At 44.5% G+C, this 18,896-nt stretch overlaps 1 protein-coding gene across 1 annotated transcript in view; it reads left to right on the forward strand.

Moving 5' to 3' along the window:
* The window catches only part of aasdhppt (aminoadipate-semialdehyde dehydrogenase-phosphopantetheinyl transferase), a 24,727-nt gene extending 10,164 nt beyond the window's left edge, over positions 1-14,563 (forward strand). Inside the window, exons 6-9 of the mRNA XM_084065525.1 lie at positions 1,829-1,990; positions 10,156-10,224; positions 11,473-11,670; positions 14,487-14,563. Of these exons, the coding sequence (XP_083921651.1) occupies positions 1,829-1,990; positions 10,156-10,224; positions 11,473-11,634 (393 nt within the window). The 3' untranslated portion in view covers positions 11,635-11,670; positions 14,487-14,563. The remainder of the gene's footprint in view (positions 1-1,828; positions 1,991-10,155; positions 10,225-11,472; positions 11,671-14,486) is intronic.
* Positions 14,564-18,896: the final 4,333 nt, after the last annotated feature.

Consider the following 18,896-nt stretch of genomic DNA (forward strand, 5'->3'; position numbering starts at 1 on the left):
TGCTACATTACAGTCATTTAGCAGATAACGCCACTAAAGTAGAGATGTAGTGAGATTGAGAGGGTGCAAAACATGCACGGCGGACATCGGCTGATATCATCGCTGACTAATTGACTGATGCGAGTGCTCAACAGTTGCCATAGTGATAGCCTTGTAATACTATAATTGTGGTTCATTAGCTCTGGAGCAGTGTTTTGTCTGGAGCCACAAGATTTACACAAAACCGTGAGCTCACTCTGTTATATTATATACAGCAGGGGTCTTCAACGTTTTCAGGCCAAGGACCCCCTAGCTGAGAGAGACATGAAGCAGGGACCCCCTCTATATCGTATAAAATTGTGTTTCAGATTTAACTTTTTTTTGTTTACTTGGTCTGCTCTTGTTTCCCTCTACACCACAGCGCGAGGCGTTGTGAGCTTGTAGATCTGCTATTTTTTGGTAAAGTTCTCCTCAGAAAAGGGATGCTAGGGTTCAAGTGGTTAAGGTAAAACAAATAATCATATCACACAAAGATTTGGCGGACCCCCTGCAGTAACTCTGAGGACACCCTAGGGGTCCCGGACCCCCTGTTGAAGACCCCTGATATACAGTGTGTGTTATATGGTCACTGTCGGGGTGGAAACCTTGTATGTACAAAACTGTTACTTTTCAGGAACTGGAAAAAAAATGTACTGTGTTCCAATGGATCCATTAAGCTCTGCAGTAACTCTGAGGACCCCCTAGGGGTCCCGGACCCCCTGTTGAAGACCCCTGATATACAGTGTGTGTTATATGGTCACTGTCGGGGGTGGAAACCTTGTATGTACAAAACTGTTACTTTTCAGGAACTGGATTTTTTTTTTACTGTGTTCCAATGGAACTTGTTAAAGGGTCTACACCATGAATTTAAAAAATAATAATAATATTTAATATCATATTGTTTATGTCCCTCAAACGTTTTTCAAAAGGTTTGAGCCTAAATCAAAAATCTAAATTTTACATGCAATACCACATTGTCCTGTTTGGCACGGGACGCTATTGAGACAGTTTGTATGCATGTTATCTCCTGGTTCTGTGTGGAAAAAGTAAAAAAAATAAATAAGAAAAATATTTATTTATTTTTTATTGTTTTGGTTGGAACTTAAAAACGGGAGGAATTGTTCGCGCTAGTGACATCACTTGCGGGACCAAATCAGTTTGGCCTGTTTTTAGACCAATTTACAGAAAACCCCAGATTTGCTGTGAAAGCCTGAGTGTTCAAACTGGGGTATTTTTGAGGATAGAAGAGAGGTAGGGGAGACCAAAACACACAAAAAAGAAGAAAAAGTTAAAATTCATGGTGTAGACCCTTTAATAGTTTTATTGAAGAAATCAAGCTCACAACGTGTTAACAAACATAACAAGTTGAAATACAGAGATACAAGGTTTCTGCCGGACAGCAACAATATGCTGTATAGTCACGCTTTCATGTGGTGTACAGTACACACACTCACACTTTTATGTATGTGTGAATACGCACTCACATATCGTGGCTCAAGTGAGGATTCCATAATGGAGCGAAACACACATGCAATGAGGCCAAGGTTCGATTTGTAAATGAATACATACATAAAAACACAGAGGGAGGGACATTTGATGTAGGCTGCTTCATTGTTCATGACGAAAATGGCCGATCTACAAGCCCAAAACGCGTCACATTGTGATTTGTTGTGACCTTGTAGATCAGCCATTTTTGCTATATCCAACGGGAATAAAAATCATGAAAACGCTCAGATGTAGACGATGTTTTACTCTGGCGGTTAATGAGTTAATGGACTAAGCTGATTGGTTGTCCTCTCTGTCCGTCAAGGCACTGAAGGAGAGCTTCATCAAAGCCATCGGCACGGGGCTGGGTTTCAACCTGCAGCGGGTGGAGTTTCACCTCAGCTCTGAGGCCGTCGCAGAGGGCCAGGCCATACGCCGGACCAAGATGCATCTGGACGAGGAGGAGGAGGAGGACTGGATGTTTGAGGTGAGCGCAAGTCAAGAGGCCACGTCTGACCGAGGCACGAGAAGGTCAAACCAAATATGGGCATGCCCGCTTTTGTGTCCATAATATTTGAAGCTGACTGATTTGTTTGCGCCTGATGCCATGACGACATATTGACATTAGACAACACACTCCATATTTGGGCGTAGCTGCATTGGGAACCCCTTATATGGTTATGGCTGACATGAGTGTGACGACTTGGCCCGTCCGCCAGCCCTCCCATAAGCCAATTTTTTTAATATAGGATTTGTAAAAGCAATTTGAACGAAAAACGTTACATTTCAATCCATCCTCCCAAATTGATTAATTGTATCAAAATTGATGATCAATATTTGTTTTATAATCTATTAGTTTGATTTACCTCTACCTATATGGATCCACTCAGGACCAGCCTGTACAAAATGGATGTGCGTAGAGCAGTGGTTCTCAACCAGTGGTCCAGGGACCACCAGTGGTCCTTGATGAGGGGGTTCCAGGTGGTCCCCAGCTAAATGATGGACAGTTGGTAACCAAATGGACCCTTATAGATCTTTAGATTATTGGTAAAAATCTGACTGCATTACTTGATTTACAAGAAGTCTACACAGTTATAGAGAATGTAGAAGGATTGTTATTTTGATCGACGTTTGCCTGTTGTCTCTCCTATGGTACCAACATCAATACAGCGTGGAATTGTGGACCGTCTTATCCAACGATAACAACATTTTGGGTCTGAGAGGCTAAATCTCATCAAGTGGTGGCCGTGGCTCAAATGACGAATAAATAATGGACCTTGATATGAAAAAGGTTGAAAACCACTGGAGTAGAATGGAACGATGAAAAAAATATGCCTCGGTGGAATCACTTCTGCAGGCCCTCTGTGCTGTGTTGTCCAGCAGAGAGCCTGCTGAAAGAGCTCTTACACACTAACACACACCAGAGACCACCGCATGTGTCTCCTCTCCTCTCCTCAAGGGACTGCATGGCAGGTTAATCCGTAGCTTTAAGTGTCATTGGGGTTTGGCGAGGCCTTAGTGCTTCTTCTGTGTCTGTGTTTTATTTATATACGGATTTCCTTTCCACCGGTGAATTAGCAGCTCTCTCTGCTATCGATCACATTTAGCAGTGGTTCTAAAAGTGTGGTCCAGGGACCCCCAGAGGTCCCTCTGGGTCCAGGGACCACTGGCATCACTGGCACAACAAAGTTTCAGATGGGGGTCCGCAGAAATAGCAGCTCTGTTGTATGGAGGCAGAAGGTTACTACCCGACAGCAACCATATGTGACACATTGTCATGACGCCAGAGAGAACAGTTAGAGAAGTGCAGGCATCAATAACATGACTCATTTAAGTGATTCACTTCAGAACGCACACGCACACGCACACGCACACACACACACACACACGCACACGCACACGCACACGCACACGCACACGCACACGCACACGCACACGCACACTGCATCCCTTTTCATTAAGTTAAATTTGTCTAGACGTCCTCCTTGTCTTCCACTTACGTTTTTCAATCAAGCCACAGCCTGTTCTCTCAGTAAATCATCTGAGAGACAGCGAGATCCAAATGTGGCGTAGGCGTGCGCCATGGCGACCGCCAGATCCGCCAGATCCTCCAGATCCTCCGCCCAAAGCGCCATGACCGCCAGTCGCGGTGGCGGCTGCCCCGGTGCCCGCGGCGCACGCTGCGGGCACCAGGGCAGCCGCCACAACCGCCGTGGCATCGCCAGCTCCCGCCATAACCGCCCCCGCCACAACCACCGTGGCAACCGCCCAAATCGCCGCGAGCGCCACAACCGTCGTGTTAACCGCCCAATGCGCCGCGAGCGCCACGGCGAGTGGCGGCCGCCGCCAAAAGCGCTGTGAGCGCCACGTCCGCCACAACCGCCATGACAACCGCCCAAGGCGCCGCGAGCGCCACTGCCGCCACCTGCCGCCACAACCGCCATGGCAAGCGCCGCGAGCGCCACGTAGGGTCCGCCATAACCGCCCAAGGCGCCGCGAGCGCGGGTGGCGGCCGCCGCGAGCTGGCACGAGTGCCAAGCAAGCCTCTGCCAGCCTCCGCAGCCTCTGGTCCCGACCAGACAGAGCAAGCAGTTTTTTCCGTCCGTAATTACGCACGTGTTCTGCTCTCCCCCCCCCCCCTCTACACCGATAACTCTTTGCCCAAAATAGCCGATCTACAAGCTCACAACGCCTCACGTTGCAAGGCGGTCTGTCTGTCTGTCTGTAAGTCTATCTATCTATCTATCTATCTATCTATCTATCTATCTATCTATCTATCGAGTTCATGTCGGAATTAAATGATCATATTATTATCTACAGAGCAAGCAGTTTTATCCGTGCGTTAATTACGCACGTATTCTGCTCCCCCCCCCCTACACCGATAACTCTTTGCCCAAAATAGCCGATCTCCAAGCTCACACTCCGCGCATATAGTCAATAAGATGGTTATTATTATTCATATTATTATTAGAATGACAAACTGATGCCCCGTTGAAATTATATCAAAACGAATTTATAGTGAGTGTGCTCCAACGGCCTGGTTCTGTCTGTCTGTCTGTCTGTCTGTCTGTCTGTCTGTCTGTCTGTCTGTCTGTGGGTAAGTCTATCTATCTATCTATCTATCTATCTATCTATCTATCTATCTATCTATCTATCTATCTATCTATCTATCTATCTATCTATCTATCTATCTATCTATCTATCTATCGAGTTCATGTCGGAATTAAATGATCATATTATTATCTATAATATTATAATTATTAATCAGTACTGATAAATGTGCTACGTTTCTCTGAACCAACTAAGATCTAAATATCAATCTAGCAGCTAGGGGATACATTAAATTCACGTTAATTTAGTCACTTTACCCAAATAGCTTTCTCTCTCTCTCTCTGTACAGACACATGCTCGCTCTACCCTAGTGCGCTCTCTCTCTCTGTGTAGAGACACATGCTTGCTCTATCCCAGTGCGCTCTCTCTCTGTACAGACACATGCTCGCTCTACCCTAGTGCGCTCTCTCTCTCTGTACAGACACATGCTCGCTCTACCCTAGTGTGCGCTCTCTCTCTGTGTAGAGACACATGCTCGCTCTATCCCAGTGCGCTCTCTCTCTCTGTACAGACACATGCTCGCTCTACCCTAGTGCGCTCTCTCTCTCTGTACAGACACATGCTCGCTCTACCCTAGTGCGCTCTCTCTCTCTGTAGAGACACAACTAAGATCTAAATATCAATCTAGCAGCTAGGCAGTGGTGTGTTCTACCGTCAGATGCTGTGTACGGCGTATACCTTGAGATTTTTTTCCGTCGCCACCGTATACCTTCAAAAACTGTTCAAAACAGCGTATCTGATACGTTGATACGCATCTGATACGCTGCACCCAGGAGTGGCTACTGGCTGGGCTGGGGGGCGCAGCAATACAAACAGCAAAAGTGTGGTCTGACCATCTGACTAGTCTAACTCTGAGGTGATGGCTTATCATGTGCGTGGCTTTTGTTCTTGAGGTGATAATTAATGGCTACTGGCGAAGGAATTCACACATTTCAACGACCTGCCATTCACTTCATTGAATAGGTCACTGAATTGAGTACTTCGTTAGCATTCAAATTGCGCGTCATAGCACAGCAAAACACAGTTTTGTCAATACAGTTTGTGTCTTCAATGCCAAGTTAATTCTGTAATAGATACAGGAAGGCTCGCTGTTAACACTGCTATTATATCTGATAATCCTAACCATCATTTATTTATAACAATCATTGCACTTCTATGGTAATATATATGTATTTTTTAAATGCATCCAAGGCTAAAAGCAGCTCCGAAGTGGTTGAGTTACAGGGTGATTAACATTAGAAACAGTAGAAAATCAGTACAAAGCATATTGTAAGTGTAGGCTACTCAGTGTTACTGTGAAACTGGGCCTGAGTGGGCCTGGCCGAGTTTGTTGCATTGAAAATGCATCTAAGCTTGGAAGTGGTTGAGCTCAGGTGATCAGACATCAGTAAGAAAAATCAGTACAAAAGAAAAATCAGTACAAAGCATATTGCGTGTGGGGAAAATTTTCACATTCAATATTTTTGTGGGCCACATGCGCGTGCACATTTTTTACATTTAATTAATTATAGACGCGCGCATGCCGTGCGTGTGGGAGGCAGGGAATAATCATATATATTATTATATATATACTGTCTGTGACACTTGTGCTTGGGTCCTTTGGATTCTTATATTTTTGGTATGTTGTTCTCCTGAGGCATGCTGTTTGTCTGATGTCAGCCAGTCCACCATGGACCACAGAAAACATACGCCGACATAGGCTACTTTAAAAAGTTTACAGTATGTTTTGTAAACTTCTCCAAAGATCTCCACTGACGGTGTCTACAAGGCACAGCTCCGCTGCGCCTCGTATCTTAGCAACGTGAAAGCGCTATTGTCATTGGTCGTGTTTTGAGTAATGAGCCAATGAGCTGCTGAGCACACTCCCAGACAATGGCATTATAGCCAGCGTTGCCAGGTCTGCTTATTTCCTGCAACTTGTGGACAATTTTTTGCCTTGTTTTTGCCTTGTTTTTGCCTTGTTTTTGTAGGTCGCCTGGCTCATTTCTCTCACTATACTTGGCAACACTGACTTACTGCGCTCCCAGTCTCCCACTCTCCCAGTAACACAGCAGAGAGACAGGACAGCTCATAAATACAGCTCTTAAAATACGGGACAAAGTGCGTCCCGTATCAGTTCAATACGGGACGCGTCTTTTAGTTTCCAATTACGGGACGATTCCGTATTTTAAGGGACGGGTGGCAACCCTAGCGCCATGGTCAAGTTCAAGACCATGCACTACGCAGCATAAGACAATTGCATAAACAGCAAGATGGAGAGACATACCTGCGCTAATGCGCGATGAGAACACAGGCGGGCCCAATAGGCCAGCCTGGACTGATAATAGACCAGTGTGGAGACAGACAGACAGACAGCTAACTGTGTTTGGAGGTGCATTGCTTTAATACTGTTGCCAATCAGCCCACTGATGAGTGAGCGGCAGCTAGGGGGTCCTTGGGCTGAAAAGCCTTGTGACAGACGATTGATTGATAGACAGACAGACAGACAGACAGACAGACAGACATACAGACAGACAGACAGAGTTACGTGCGTAATTACGCGCAAGACAGAGAGATGCTTTCAAAAACAGCAGACAGACAGACCGAACCAGGCCGTTGGAGCACACTCACTATGAATTCGTTTTGATATAATTTCAACGGGGCATCAGTTTGTCATTCTAATAATAATATGAATAATAATAACCATCTTATTGACTATATGCGCGGAGTGTGAGCTTGGAGATAGGCTATTTTGGGAAAAGAGTTATCACGGGCAGTGCCGGCTGCAGACAGTAATAAGCAGGGGGGCATTAATTATTCTAGGGGGGGCACCTGTCTGTCCCTCACGCACGCGCTTCGTGCGATTTTTTTTCGGTTATTGGATGGATATTTTATTTTTGGGGTGCTTTGTAACTCTATTTCGGTTAATTCAGTTAATTTACCTTGCCCCTATATGCACCAACAACAAATACAATTATAGCATTATAATGTCTTTAATGTAATGTCGGCATTGCATCTCCACAGGCACAGACTCCACAGCGGGAGAAAAAAAAGGCAGGCTATACTGCGCTGCGCTGCGCTGCTTAAAAAAAATAAAAAAATCTGGCCAATCTGAACTGGGGGTGCACAAAGTCTAACCTGCGGGGGGCATTGCCCCCCAATGCCCCCCCATAGGGCCGACACTGTAGATAGATAGATAGATAGATAGATAGATAGATAGATAGATAGATAGACTTACAGACAGACAGACAGACAGACAGACAGACCGCCTTGCAGCGTGAGGCGTTGTGAGCTTGGAGATCGGCTATTTTCACGGGGCATCATTCGAGAAGGCTTTCTGTCCGTCTTATGGTCTTATTATAACCATCTTATTGACTATATGCACTGTTTGTCATTCTAATAATAATATGAATAATAATAACCATCTTATTGACTATATGCGCGGAGTGTGAGCTTGGAGATCGGCTATTTTGGGCAAAGAGTTATCGGTGTAGAGGGGGGGGGGGGGAGAGCAGAACACGTGCGTAATTACGCACGGAAAAAACTTCTTGCTCTGTCTGCTGAGGCTGGCAGAGGCTTGCTTGGCACTCGTGCCAGAAGGGCGGGGGAGGATCTGGCGGGCACGGCGGAGGCGGCGGTTATGGCGGAAGATCTGGCGGACGCGGCGCCGGCGGCGGTTATGGCGGAAGATCTGGCGGACGCGGCGGTTATGGCGGAAGATCTGGCGGACGCGGCGCCGGCGGCGGTTATGGCGGAAGATCTGGCGGACGCGGCGGTTATGGCGGAAAATCTGGCGGACGCGGCGCCGGCGGCGGAGGCGGCGGTTATGGCGGAAGATCTGGCGGACGCGGCGGAGGCGCCGGTTATGGCGGAGGATCTGGCGGACGCGGCGGAGGCGGCGGTTATGGCGGAGGATCTGGCGGACGCGGCGGTTGCCACGGCGGTTGTGGCGGCCGCCACGGCGGTTGTGGCGGCCGCCACGACGGCCGCCACCCGCCATGGCGGTCGTGGCGGACGCGGCGCCACATTTGGATCTCGCCCCTACAAGCAATCTCACATCTGCTATTTTCACTACCTTGGTGCGTCACTTCTATCGTGAAGTAGGGCGTTCATTTATGAAAGATACAAGTTGAAATATGGAAATATGGAGACACAAAGTTTCTGCCCGACAGCAATGAAATGAGGAAACCCATGTCTGTCCCATGTCCTCTTAAGGGCAGGTACACACTGTAGGACCTTTTTTTTGTTGGTCAGACCCAATACATACATTTGTTTTTATTCCAATTCATTTTAATCAACGTCTCCCGTGATATGCGTCTCTCTCTCTCTCTCTCTCTCTCTCTCTCTCTCTCTCTCTCTCTCTCTCTCTCTCTCTCTCTCTCTCGTGTCAAGTGCGCAGCACGCAGTATTGCCATGTCCGCTTATTATAAGCGAGTAAGCGACTTTGGGATTGTTTTTCTGTTACTAGAAAGTGTAGTTGCTTATTTGGCCTTGTGTCTTAATGTTGTTTGAACCAGTTGTTCTCAAACATTTTCATGGCAAGGACCCCCAAATTAATATTTGTCCATAGAGCCCCATACAAGATCTGTGTGGATTTGGAAAATATTCCACATTTTTCAATTTATTTCAAGATTTCTTCTTTGAAAATAGCCGATCTAGAACGTGAGCTTGTAGATCGGCTATTTTAAAATATCCAATGTATTTGTATATAGGGTTAAAGTGCTCATGTGGCCTGCCCTATAGTCGCTTTTGTTGGGCTTGTTTTCATAGATCTGGTTGCTTATTTCCCTCGCAAAATCTGGCAACAACAACAAAAAAGCACGGGTTCCCCAGGCTAGACTGTGACAGACACGCTGCTCACGCGCACACACACACACACACACACACACACACACACACAGAGAGCTCACACTCTCTCTCTCTCATTCAGTTTTATAATGTTTAACTTAAAACAGGACTGATCGGTAATAGCGCGGGGGAGAGTCTGTTTGTTGCTGTTTAGTCAGGTCCAGTGATCCTCTCCTAGTCACAGTGGCTGCTGTAATGTGCTCTCATTGGCTGTGGCGCAGATCTCCTCGCAGATTTATCTCAGACCCTTTCATACTGTAGTCTCATGTCCAGTCGGGGACATAGCCGGATATCTAACCTGGTAGATATTTGAAAACGGTTGGGAAGCCATCGCCGAGCGTAATTATCGTGGCCTTATCCTCTCGCAGAGCCTTTCACACACAGCGACCAAAACCTCGCCGATCACAGCCCGATCTGCGTCAGGCTTTGTCGGCGAGCGCCAAAAAAGGTCCCAGACAGCATAACCGGACCAAATATCCTGCAGTGTGTACCTGCCTTATAAGACCCACTCAAATGCCATTCATATAATCGGCGTCCTAAAATGTTGATTGTGTGTGTGTGTGTGTGTGTGTGTGTGTGTGTGTGTGTGTGTGTGTGTGTGTGTGTGTGTGTGTGTGTGTGTGTGTGTGTGTGTGTGTGTGTGTGTGTGTGTGTGTGTGTGTGTGTGTGTGTGTGTGTGTGTGTGTGTGTGTGTGTGTGTGTGTCATTCTCCAGGAGAGCCTGTTGGAAGCAGACCACCATGTTGCCGTAGCGATCGGACACCCACTGACGCCCGGAGCTGGGGTGAGGAATATCATGTCCCATTTTCATAGCTCAGCTTTTATAATAACAACAGCAACACCTTTATTTATATAGCACCTACATATAAATAAAATGCTGCCAAAAGTGCTAAAAATAACAATGTTTAAAGGAGCACTTCGCCCATTTTCAATCTATCTTCATATAATTGGTCCTCACTAATTCTCATTATAAGATGGCACCATTTCTGATGGTACCTGTAACAGTTCCAACACAGACATGCGGGCCCCGTCGCTGCGAACCCGACGATATGAAGGTGCCAGGTGCTCAAGTGCTTTATAAACTATACATTATGAACAATAGACTCCAATGACACCTTCACATGTGTTTCTGGTTCAAATCTGCTGATGCGCCAAATAGGCCTGTCGCAGTTATTACATACTCGCCTGATCACAATTATTTTATCTAATCACAATTATCTGCCGTATGATCATTCTAATCGTTTCCATTCGTCTATATAAGACAGCTGTATGACATGAACATAAATGCCATATTTCCATATTTATTTCCACGCTCTTTTAACCCACTTTCAACCTGGTGACCCTATTTTTGGGCATTTCTTTTTTGGAAAAAAAACATTCAGAACCCAAGATATCATGATTTGAATATTTGCTGCTCCATTCACTTCTTGTTTAACTTATTACTTAAAAAGGCTGTATCTTGGCTCCTGTGTACTTTTTGTACTTGTTTGTATTTCTGGCTCAGACATGTTATTTTCAAAGGCAGACAATTAATGTCAACCAGGTCGCGATGCCCTCATTGACATTTGTGAAACCACACATCAGTGCAACCCTGATCCCACCTGGGGATCATCATACTGAAGATAAATATTCTGTGACTACTTGAAAATCTAAGATGAATTTAAAAATCTCTGGCACTGGGACAACACAGCCAGAAATAAGTCTGGCTCTGAATGAATTAAGAGAAAGAATGATGAAACATGTTTAATATTTTTCATAAACTTTCAAAAAAGCAGCTCTATAAGACTATATATTTTAGCTATTTTTTTTTGTCTGCCTAATTTTTGTTTACAAAGCTAAAAGGGCAAACAGGAATGCATTTTTTCTATAAGTTATCTATACGCTCACAACGTGACGCATTGTGAGTTTAGATTATAATCCTTTAGACTAGAGAAAGACATGTTGACTCTACGGAATCCCAATGACTGAAATCAGTCCATTTAAACGTTACGAGTAACATTTTGACATTTCTCTCTGACCCCCCCCCCCCCAGCCTCTCACCTTATCCCTCCCCCCTCCCTCTCCCTTCACACTGCTGTCATTCAGTGACCTCATCAGCTCGGCCACGCCCCTGACGGAGGAAGACCCCGCCTACTGGGACAGCTTTGAGAGGAAGGACGACGCCCCGGAGAGACAGAGACGCCCGCCTACATAGACACAAGACTCTCCCTGTTACCGGTGTTTCGCACAGGTGGGCGTGGTCTTTAGGTTAGGTTTAGGCATAGTTTTCTGTGAGGTTAACACATTAACTGCCAAGAACGTAGTCCTACGGTCCGTTAAATCCAACTGTTAAGCGCCGAGACCGTAGCCCTACGGTCCGGGTGCTTTTTCCTTTTTTTCAAAAAAAAAAAAATACGTTATTCAATTTTCGGTACGGCACATTTCAGTGTAACACCACCGGAAGTCGGAACTATTTGCGATCCCGTTTTTTGTTTCCCGTCGGCCTCCATTCTAAGGCGCACACTAAAACTCCATTTTAGCACTTGTAGTTTTTTCTCCTCGCATTTCCCATGTTAACATAAACGGTCAGAACTCAAACATGGCTGCCCCGTTTGACACGTGGTCTACACTGCTAGACGCAGGCAGATGTCGGCGATGTATGTAAACGAAGCAGAGCTCACTTTTTTGGATTTTAACAAGGTCTATGGCGACGTCAAAAAAACAACAAAAAAACCTTGGTGCTGGTGAGTACATTCTGAGATTAGCCCTTGGCAGTGGATGTGTTAAGGTTAAGGTTAGGCATAGTTTTCTGGTAGGTTAGGGTTAAGGTTAGGTTTAGGCGTCCATCTGTATGAATTTCCCTGTACAGATAACGTTACTTCCCGTACCTTTTTCCCAGATCCCTCCCACTCGTGACGCCGACGCGTCCCATTGGATAGATGCCACACATACAAAACACATCTATATATATATTTTTTCAAAGAGAAGCGCTTGTTTTTGCACTTGTTCTTGAGCATCGTGTTATTACGCCATTCAGCCTCTTGTCATTCCTTCGTTTTTCTCCTTCTCGCTCTCTTTAATGCGTCTGTTGACGTGTGTGACATCTATCCAATGAGACGCGTCGGGGCCGCGAGTGGGAGGGGTCTGGGAAAGAGGGACGGGGCCCGGGGGGGATGGGGGTATACAGCAACGTTACAGGGAAAAAGACGGACGCGGTTTAGGCATAGTTTTTGTGAGCTTAAAGGTCAGGGTTTAGGCATGTAACCACGGCAACAGGCGCGAAACACTAAAGAAAGAGCGAGTACATAGACACAAAAAAAGGTAGACGTCACGTTGGATTCTTGGGGCAACTCCACAGCGCTCCAACAAACTCAATGGAGCAGAAATAATAATCCCACAGAATCCAATGAAAGACCTGAGTTCAGAACATAACTGATTAAACGGTATTGATTGCATTGGTGCTTTTATTGACAGAAATGCATTATGCACATGTCATTTTACATATCCGTCAAAAGTGCAAAAGCCTTCCCCACAATACGGATGCTGGGGTTTAAGTGGTTAACACCCACAGAACCACTGTTATCCAATATACCCATTAATGTGATGCTTCTTCTCTTCTCTTCTCTTCTCTTCTCTTCTCTTCTCTTCTCTTCTCTTCTCTTCTCTTCTCTTCTCTTCTCTTCTCTTCTCTTCTCTTCTCTTCTCTTCTCTTCTCTTCTCTTCTCTTCTCTTCTCTTCTCTTCTCTTCTCTTCTCTTCTTCGCTCAGCTCAGCCATCTGTGTCTTCATTGCTGTGTGTGTGTGTGTGTGTGTGTGTGTGTGTGTGTGTGTGTGTGTGTGTGTGTGTGTGTGTGTGTGTGTGTGTGTGTGTGTGTGTGTGTGTGTGTGTGTGTGTGTGTGTGTGTGTGTGTGTGTGCGTGCGTGCGTGCGTGCGTGCGTGCGTGCGTGCGTGCGTGCGTGTGCGTGTGCGCGTGTGTGTGTGTGGGAACTTGTATAATTGTACTTGTGGGTACCAAATATATCGTTGCTGTTGGGCAGAAACCTCTTTATCTCCATATTTTTTGTGTTTTTTTCTCCAGCGTCACACGAAAGCATCAAAAGCAGCAGATATACAAGCTGAAGCGTTTTCAGCTCGTCGATCTGCTTCTTTTGCTGTTTTTGAATTTGAATCCTAAACAGTTTTGGACACCTGACATAGACGATATAGTAGAATTTGAGAAATGGACCATCTCCTTGGTCCTCGCAAGAGAAACGGTTGTTAATATCAGACATTCAGGTCTGGTTTAGGGGTTAGGCTTAGACTTATGCCTGATTTATACTTGGGTGACAAACTAAAACCGTTAACTGACTTAAAGTATTGACTGCTGTTACTGGTTTAGACAACTTCTTAACCAAGTTTACGTTATGGTGCCGTGGGGAGAAAAATCTTTAGGCTTGTGGTTCTGAAACTTTTTCTTGTCAATGACCCCCAAAATGATATGAATTTGGCTGCGGAAGATCTGGTATCTTCGGCTTTAGGTCGAAGATTATAAATGGCAAAAATAATTGTAACGTAGATGTCCTCACAAGTATAGCCATACAAATGCGTGAGTGTGTGACGTTTGCGCTTCATTCCCACATCGATCTTGTCTTTCTTTCTTGTCTATAGGCTTCAGTTCCTCCCTCCATCTCTCTTGTCTTTCGTAACGTTCCTGTCTTCTCCGTCCTTCCCGTCTCATTGCCTCTCTTCCCCTCTTCTTTCTCATCCCCCCCCCCCCCCCCCCCTCTCCCTCCCTCCCTCCATCTGGATCTATTTTAGTCGGGGACATTGAGTCATTACGGCATTAGAGTCCAGTCAGCCTGTTGCAGCCTGTTCCACCAGCTGTGTTCAAGTTCTCTCTTATAACCCATCAAGACCGGGAACGCATGTGTGTCATTTTTTGATTTCTTTGGGCTATTCAAAAATAGCAGATATACAAGCTCATGGCACGGCACAGAGTGTCGCGCTATGAGCTTGTAGATCTGCAATTTCTTTGAAAAATCGTGAACATTTGTGAACATCTTTGAATATATCTATCTTTTAAAGCAGGGGTCTTCGACGTTTTCAGGCCAGGCAGGGACCCCCAAACTGATGGGGAGATGGACCCCTTACCTCAGGAATATTCAACTAGATTAGGCAGGGGGCCACAATTGTAAAATTACTTGAAGTCAGGGGCCACAAGACCGTGATAACAAAACCGTTTGTTCTGTGCTATAGGTCCGATAGGACACAATTATGGACACATTATGTGCCCATACTCAATGTTAAAATGTCTGATTTTAAAACAGACAGACAGACAGACAGACAGACAGACAGACAGACAGACAGACAGACAGACAGACAGACAGACTGTTGCATAGGTAGCTTCACTTGTTTGACAGCACTATCAGTGTTCTGTGAATTATTTTTTTGTTTGTTTGTTTACACATTATCTGTTCTATTAATATGTTGGATTCATGTTCATGTGTATTTTCAGATATTGAACCACTTAAAATCTCAATACATAGTAAACTTGACCTTTGGCTCTGTACTTGGTCTGGCTCTGTACTCGGCTCTGTACTTGCTCAAACCGCATCATTGTAGATCTGCTACTATTGCTATTTTTTAATTTGAATCCTGAAAAGTAACAGTTTTGGACATAATATGTCCAAAATATCATGAGGTTTCCACCCAACAGAGACGAAAAGGTCAAAGGTGAATGCTCTCAGACGCACAATATGCCGAGCAGATGTGACCTCACACACTCAACCTTTAGATCAATGCCGTATAACACGGTTTTATACTGTGTATAATACTCTGTGTTAATTTAACCGTGTGTGTGTGTGTGTGTGTGTGTGGTCCCATGGTTGTAGGATGACCTTTCATTGGAAAACAATTAAATTGCCATGTCACCCGCGGTCTGCCCTCTGTGTTTGCGTGGCGTTTGTGTGACACGTAATCACACGGCTGGCTGCGTTGTACACCTGCTGTTTGTTCTCCCATACATGCATCAGGTCTCTCTGTCTCTCTTACTCACTCTAACAAAGTGGTTCTCAACCTTTTTAGGATCAGGGCCCACATGAAAGTCTCGAAAGCGTTTGCAGCCGCTTGCATTTTCAGAGCATGTTTATTTTTAACGATCAATCAATCCATTGTGTTCCTGCTTGGATTAATAGCAAGGTTCCTATAACAATGAAAACTAATTTGTCAAGGTTTTAAAGGAAATACCATGGGGGGGGTCATTTCTGGTGGTTTTCTAGGACCATTTACACATTGCAGACAGGTGCTCTTGTATGGTGGTTTTGAAGGAGGGCAAGGAGTCACACTTTTTGATGTTTCTTTCTTGGACATTTTTCTTGGACAGTTTGAGAACCACTGATACATGATGAAATAAAAAAGTTTTTCATTCCAAAGCCACCTAACCGTATAGATTAGATCAGTTATGGCAAGCTTTCCCCACATACAGTAATAGGGGGGTGGTGGTGTTGACAGGCGGCCCCACTGGCCAATGAGGCTTCTATCTACCAATTCATGTCTGTAAGTTAGGTCATCGTGTTTCTGTTTATTTACTTTGTTCCAGTTTTCCCAGAAGTTGTTTTTTTATGGCTTCCTCAATATAATCTCTGTCTGTCTGTCTGTCTGTCTGTCTGTCTGTCTGTCTGTCTGTCTGTCTGTCTCTCTCTGTCGCTTTCTGTCACCATCCATTTCCCTAAGTTTTCTAGTCTCTTTTTTTGGCTTTAACCTGTTGCCCACTGTAGTAGATGGCTTCATCATAGGAGGTCCTGTGTGTGTGTGTGTGTGTGTGTGTGTGTGTGTGTGTGTGTGTGTGTGTGTGTGTGTGTGTGTGTGTGTGTGTGTGTGTGTGTGTGTGTGTGTGTGTGTGTGTGTGTGTGTGTGTGTGTGTGTGTGTGTGTGTGTGTGTGTGTGTGTGTGTGTGTGTGTGTGTGTCACGCCACATGAACCCCACATGAACCCTAGCAGGGTTAAAGGCCCTTTTTCTCTCATATTTCATACTTGAACATGTATCATTGATGTATCTGAAATCCTGGTCTACTGACAGGCTGCGTAAGCCTGCTTCCCCATTTGTTGGATTTGGTTACTTTTCCGTTTTTCCACGTCTCTTTGTGCATCCCCCAACTAAAGAAAACCCAATTTTGCAAATCTAGACTGATCGAGACTTGGTACTCGATTAGACAGGTATGAACCATTTAACACCATAAGATAACTATAATTCAGATTTTTGAAGCATGAAGGTGAACTCTTGGAGAGTTCACCTTCACGCTGCGCGCGCGTGTGCACGTGTGTGTGTCATCTGTCATGTGACGTGTTGTTTTTATTCCCTGCCCTGAAACAATCAGTGTGCAAGCCAACGTGTAATTAGACAGTCACGCCACATTTCACACAATCAAAAGACACACACATGCGCACACACACGCATGCGTGCACGCGCTCGCACACAACGCCAAGACTTAAGAACAACACTTGAGTAATCCGAAACATTAGCACGTGTTTACAGTCATTTGGCTCGTACTGATAGGAAGACTCACCCTCTGTGACGATACTGAAGTGTGTGTGTGTGTGTGTGTGTGTGTGTGTGTGTGTGTGTGTGTGTGTGTGTGTGTGTGTGTGTGTGTGTGTGTGTGTGTGTGTGTGTGTGTGTGTGTGTGTGTGTGTGTGTGTGTGTGTGTGTGTGTGTGTGTGTGTGTGTGTGTGTGTGTGTGTGTGTGTGCACTACAAATGTCCCCACAAGTATAGTAGTATATAGGCAGTTGGCGGTTAGGGTTAGAGATATGTCTGATTTATCCATGCTGAAAATAGCATAAGCATGTTGTAAGCTTGTAGATTTCCTATTTTCAGTGCATGACACCAGTGCACAAAAAAGGTGCAACACGTCGTTCATAAAATTGTCATCCTAAACTTGTTCATGTCCTCAATTAGTTATACAAACGTGTGTGTGTGCATGCATGCATGCATGTGTGCGCGCGTGTGTGTGTGTGTGTGTGTGTGTGTGTGTGTGCGCTCGCACGTACCATTGAATATGGAGCGGCTATACTTCATCAGCTAGTTGATTAGATTTGATTAGATGTGTAGTGAATGACTGCCTGACACTGCGTGTTAATGAATGGATTCTCCAGATCATTGACATGCCAGACAGTGCACTCACATGCTTCTTCATTTACACCACATTGTGAGCTTGCGGGTCGGCCATTTTCGGGCCGTGAAGCATACCATAATGAAGTATATAAAGCTATAGAAGTAAACCACATCTAAACATACGCGTTCACCCACAAATATATAAGCTATGTCAAAATGTTGTACTTTGTATCATGTCCCTAACATACATAGGTGAATAGGTACAAATTGTGTCAAATCAACAGGTTGACTTAGAAATAGGTATTTCAAAATTGATTACAACAATGGAGGTAAAAGGTCACATACAAGTAAATCTAAGTAAGCTGGGTTGCTCAATGTGGCCCCTGGTGTGACTATTGTCCACTGTCCACAGTCAACCCACCCTCTAGGCGATTTGAATATAAAGATGACTGCAGATTCAAGTACACAATTGTTCCTTACTTAGATTGACTTTTTGCTGTTTTCAATTTGATGCTTTGTCTGGTCCTAAGTAAACCTTTCAGTAATATTTGTAAAAGATCATTATCAGTCCTCATGAGGGGATTTTTAAGGTTAGGCTATTTTAAATCTGATGGTGGAGGATTCACTTAGCAGGACCATACAAAGCATCAAATTTGAAAATAGTAAAACGTTTATCTAAGTTTATCACTCAGCACTTAGATTCATTACTGTAGTCCATGAGCCAGAGCCCCAAAATTGAGCAATGATTATCGAAAGAGTGGGCAAAACCATACCTATATTAAATTGTTTATAGGGTGAATATAAGTAAATAAATATATGATAACCTTTCCACAGGAGCAGCTTTTTCATATTTATCACACATTTTGTTATTTTCCCCATACGTACATGACAGGTGAAAAAATAGTTATCATAATGAAACTTCCCCAGTTGATTACTTACATGAAGACAATGATTTATCGTATTACAAGTTTTCTGAAATTGTATATTTAGATATGCAAATTAGGCATTTAATCCATGAGCCAGAGCCCCAAAATTGAGCCAGATATTGAATATTCCCTCGTTAGAAACCTTTGTCTCCAACATCTTAACACCATGAAATAAGAATGTTGACTCTGCTTTGTGCAATGTTCCAATATTTTCCTAATGCCTAATTTGCATATTTAAATATACAATTTCAGAAAACTTCCCCCAAAAATCAACTAGGGAAGTTTCAATATGATAACTATTGTTTTAATTTTGTCATTTTTTCATCCGTCATGTACATATGGGGAAAATAACAAAATTTGTGATAAATATGAAAAAGCTGCTCCTGTGGAAAGGTTATCATATATTTATTTACTTATATTGACTATAAACAATTTAATATAGGTATGGTTTTGCCCACTC

The sequence above is a fragment of the Gymnoscopelus microlampas genome, assembly GCF_963454915.1.
Source record: "Gymnoscopelus microlampas genome assembly, chromosome: 8".
NCBI lineage: Eukaryota > Metazoa > Chordata > Actinopteri > Myctophiformes > Myctophidae > Gymnoscopelus > Gymnoscopelus microlampas.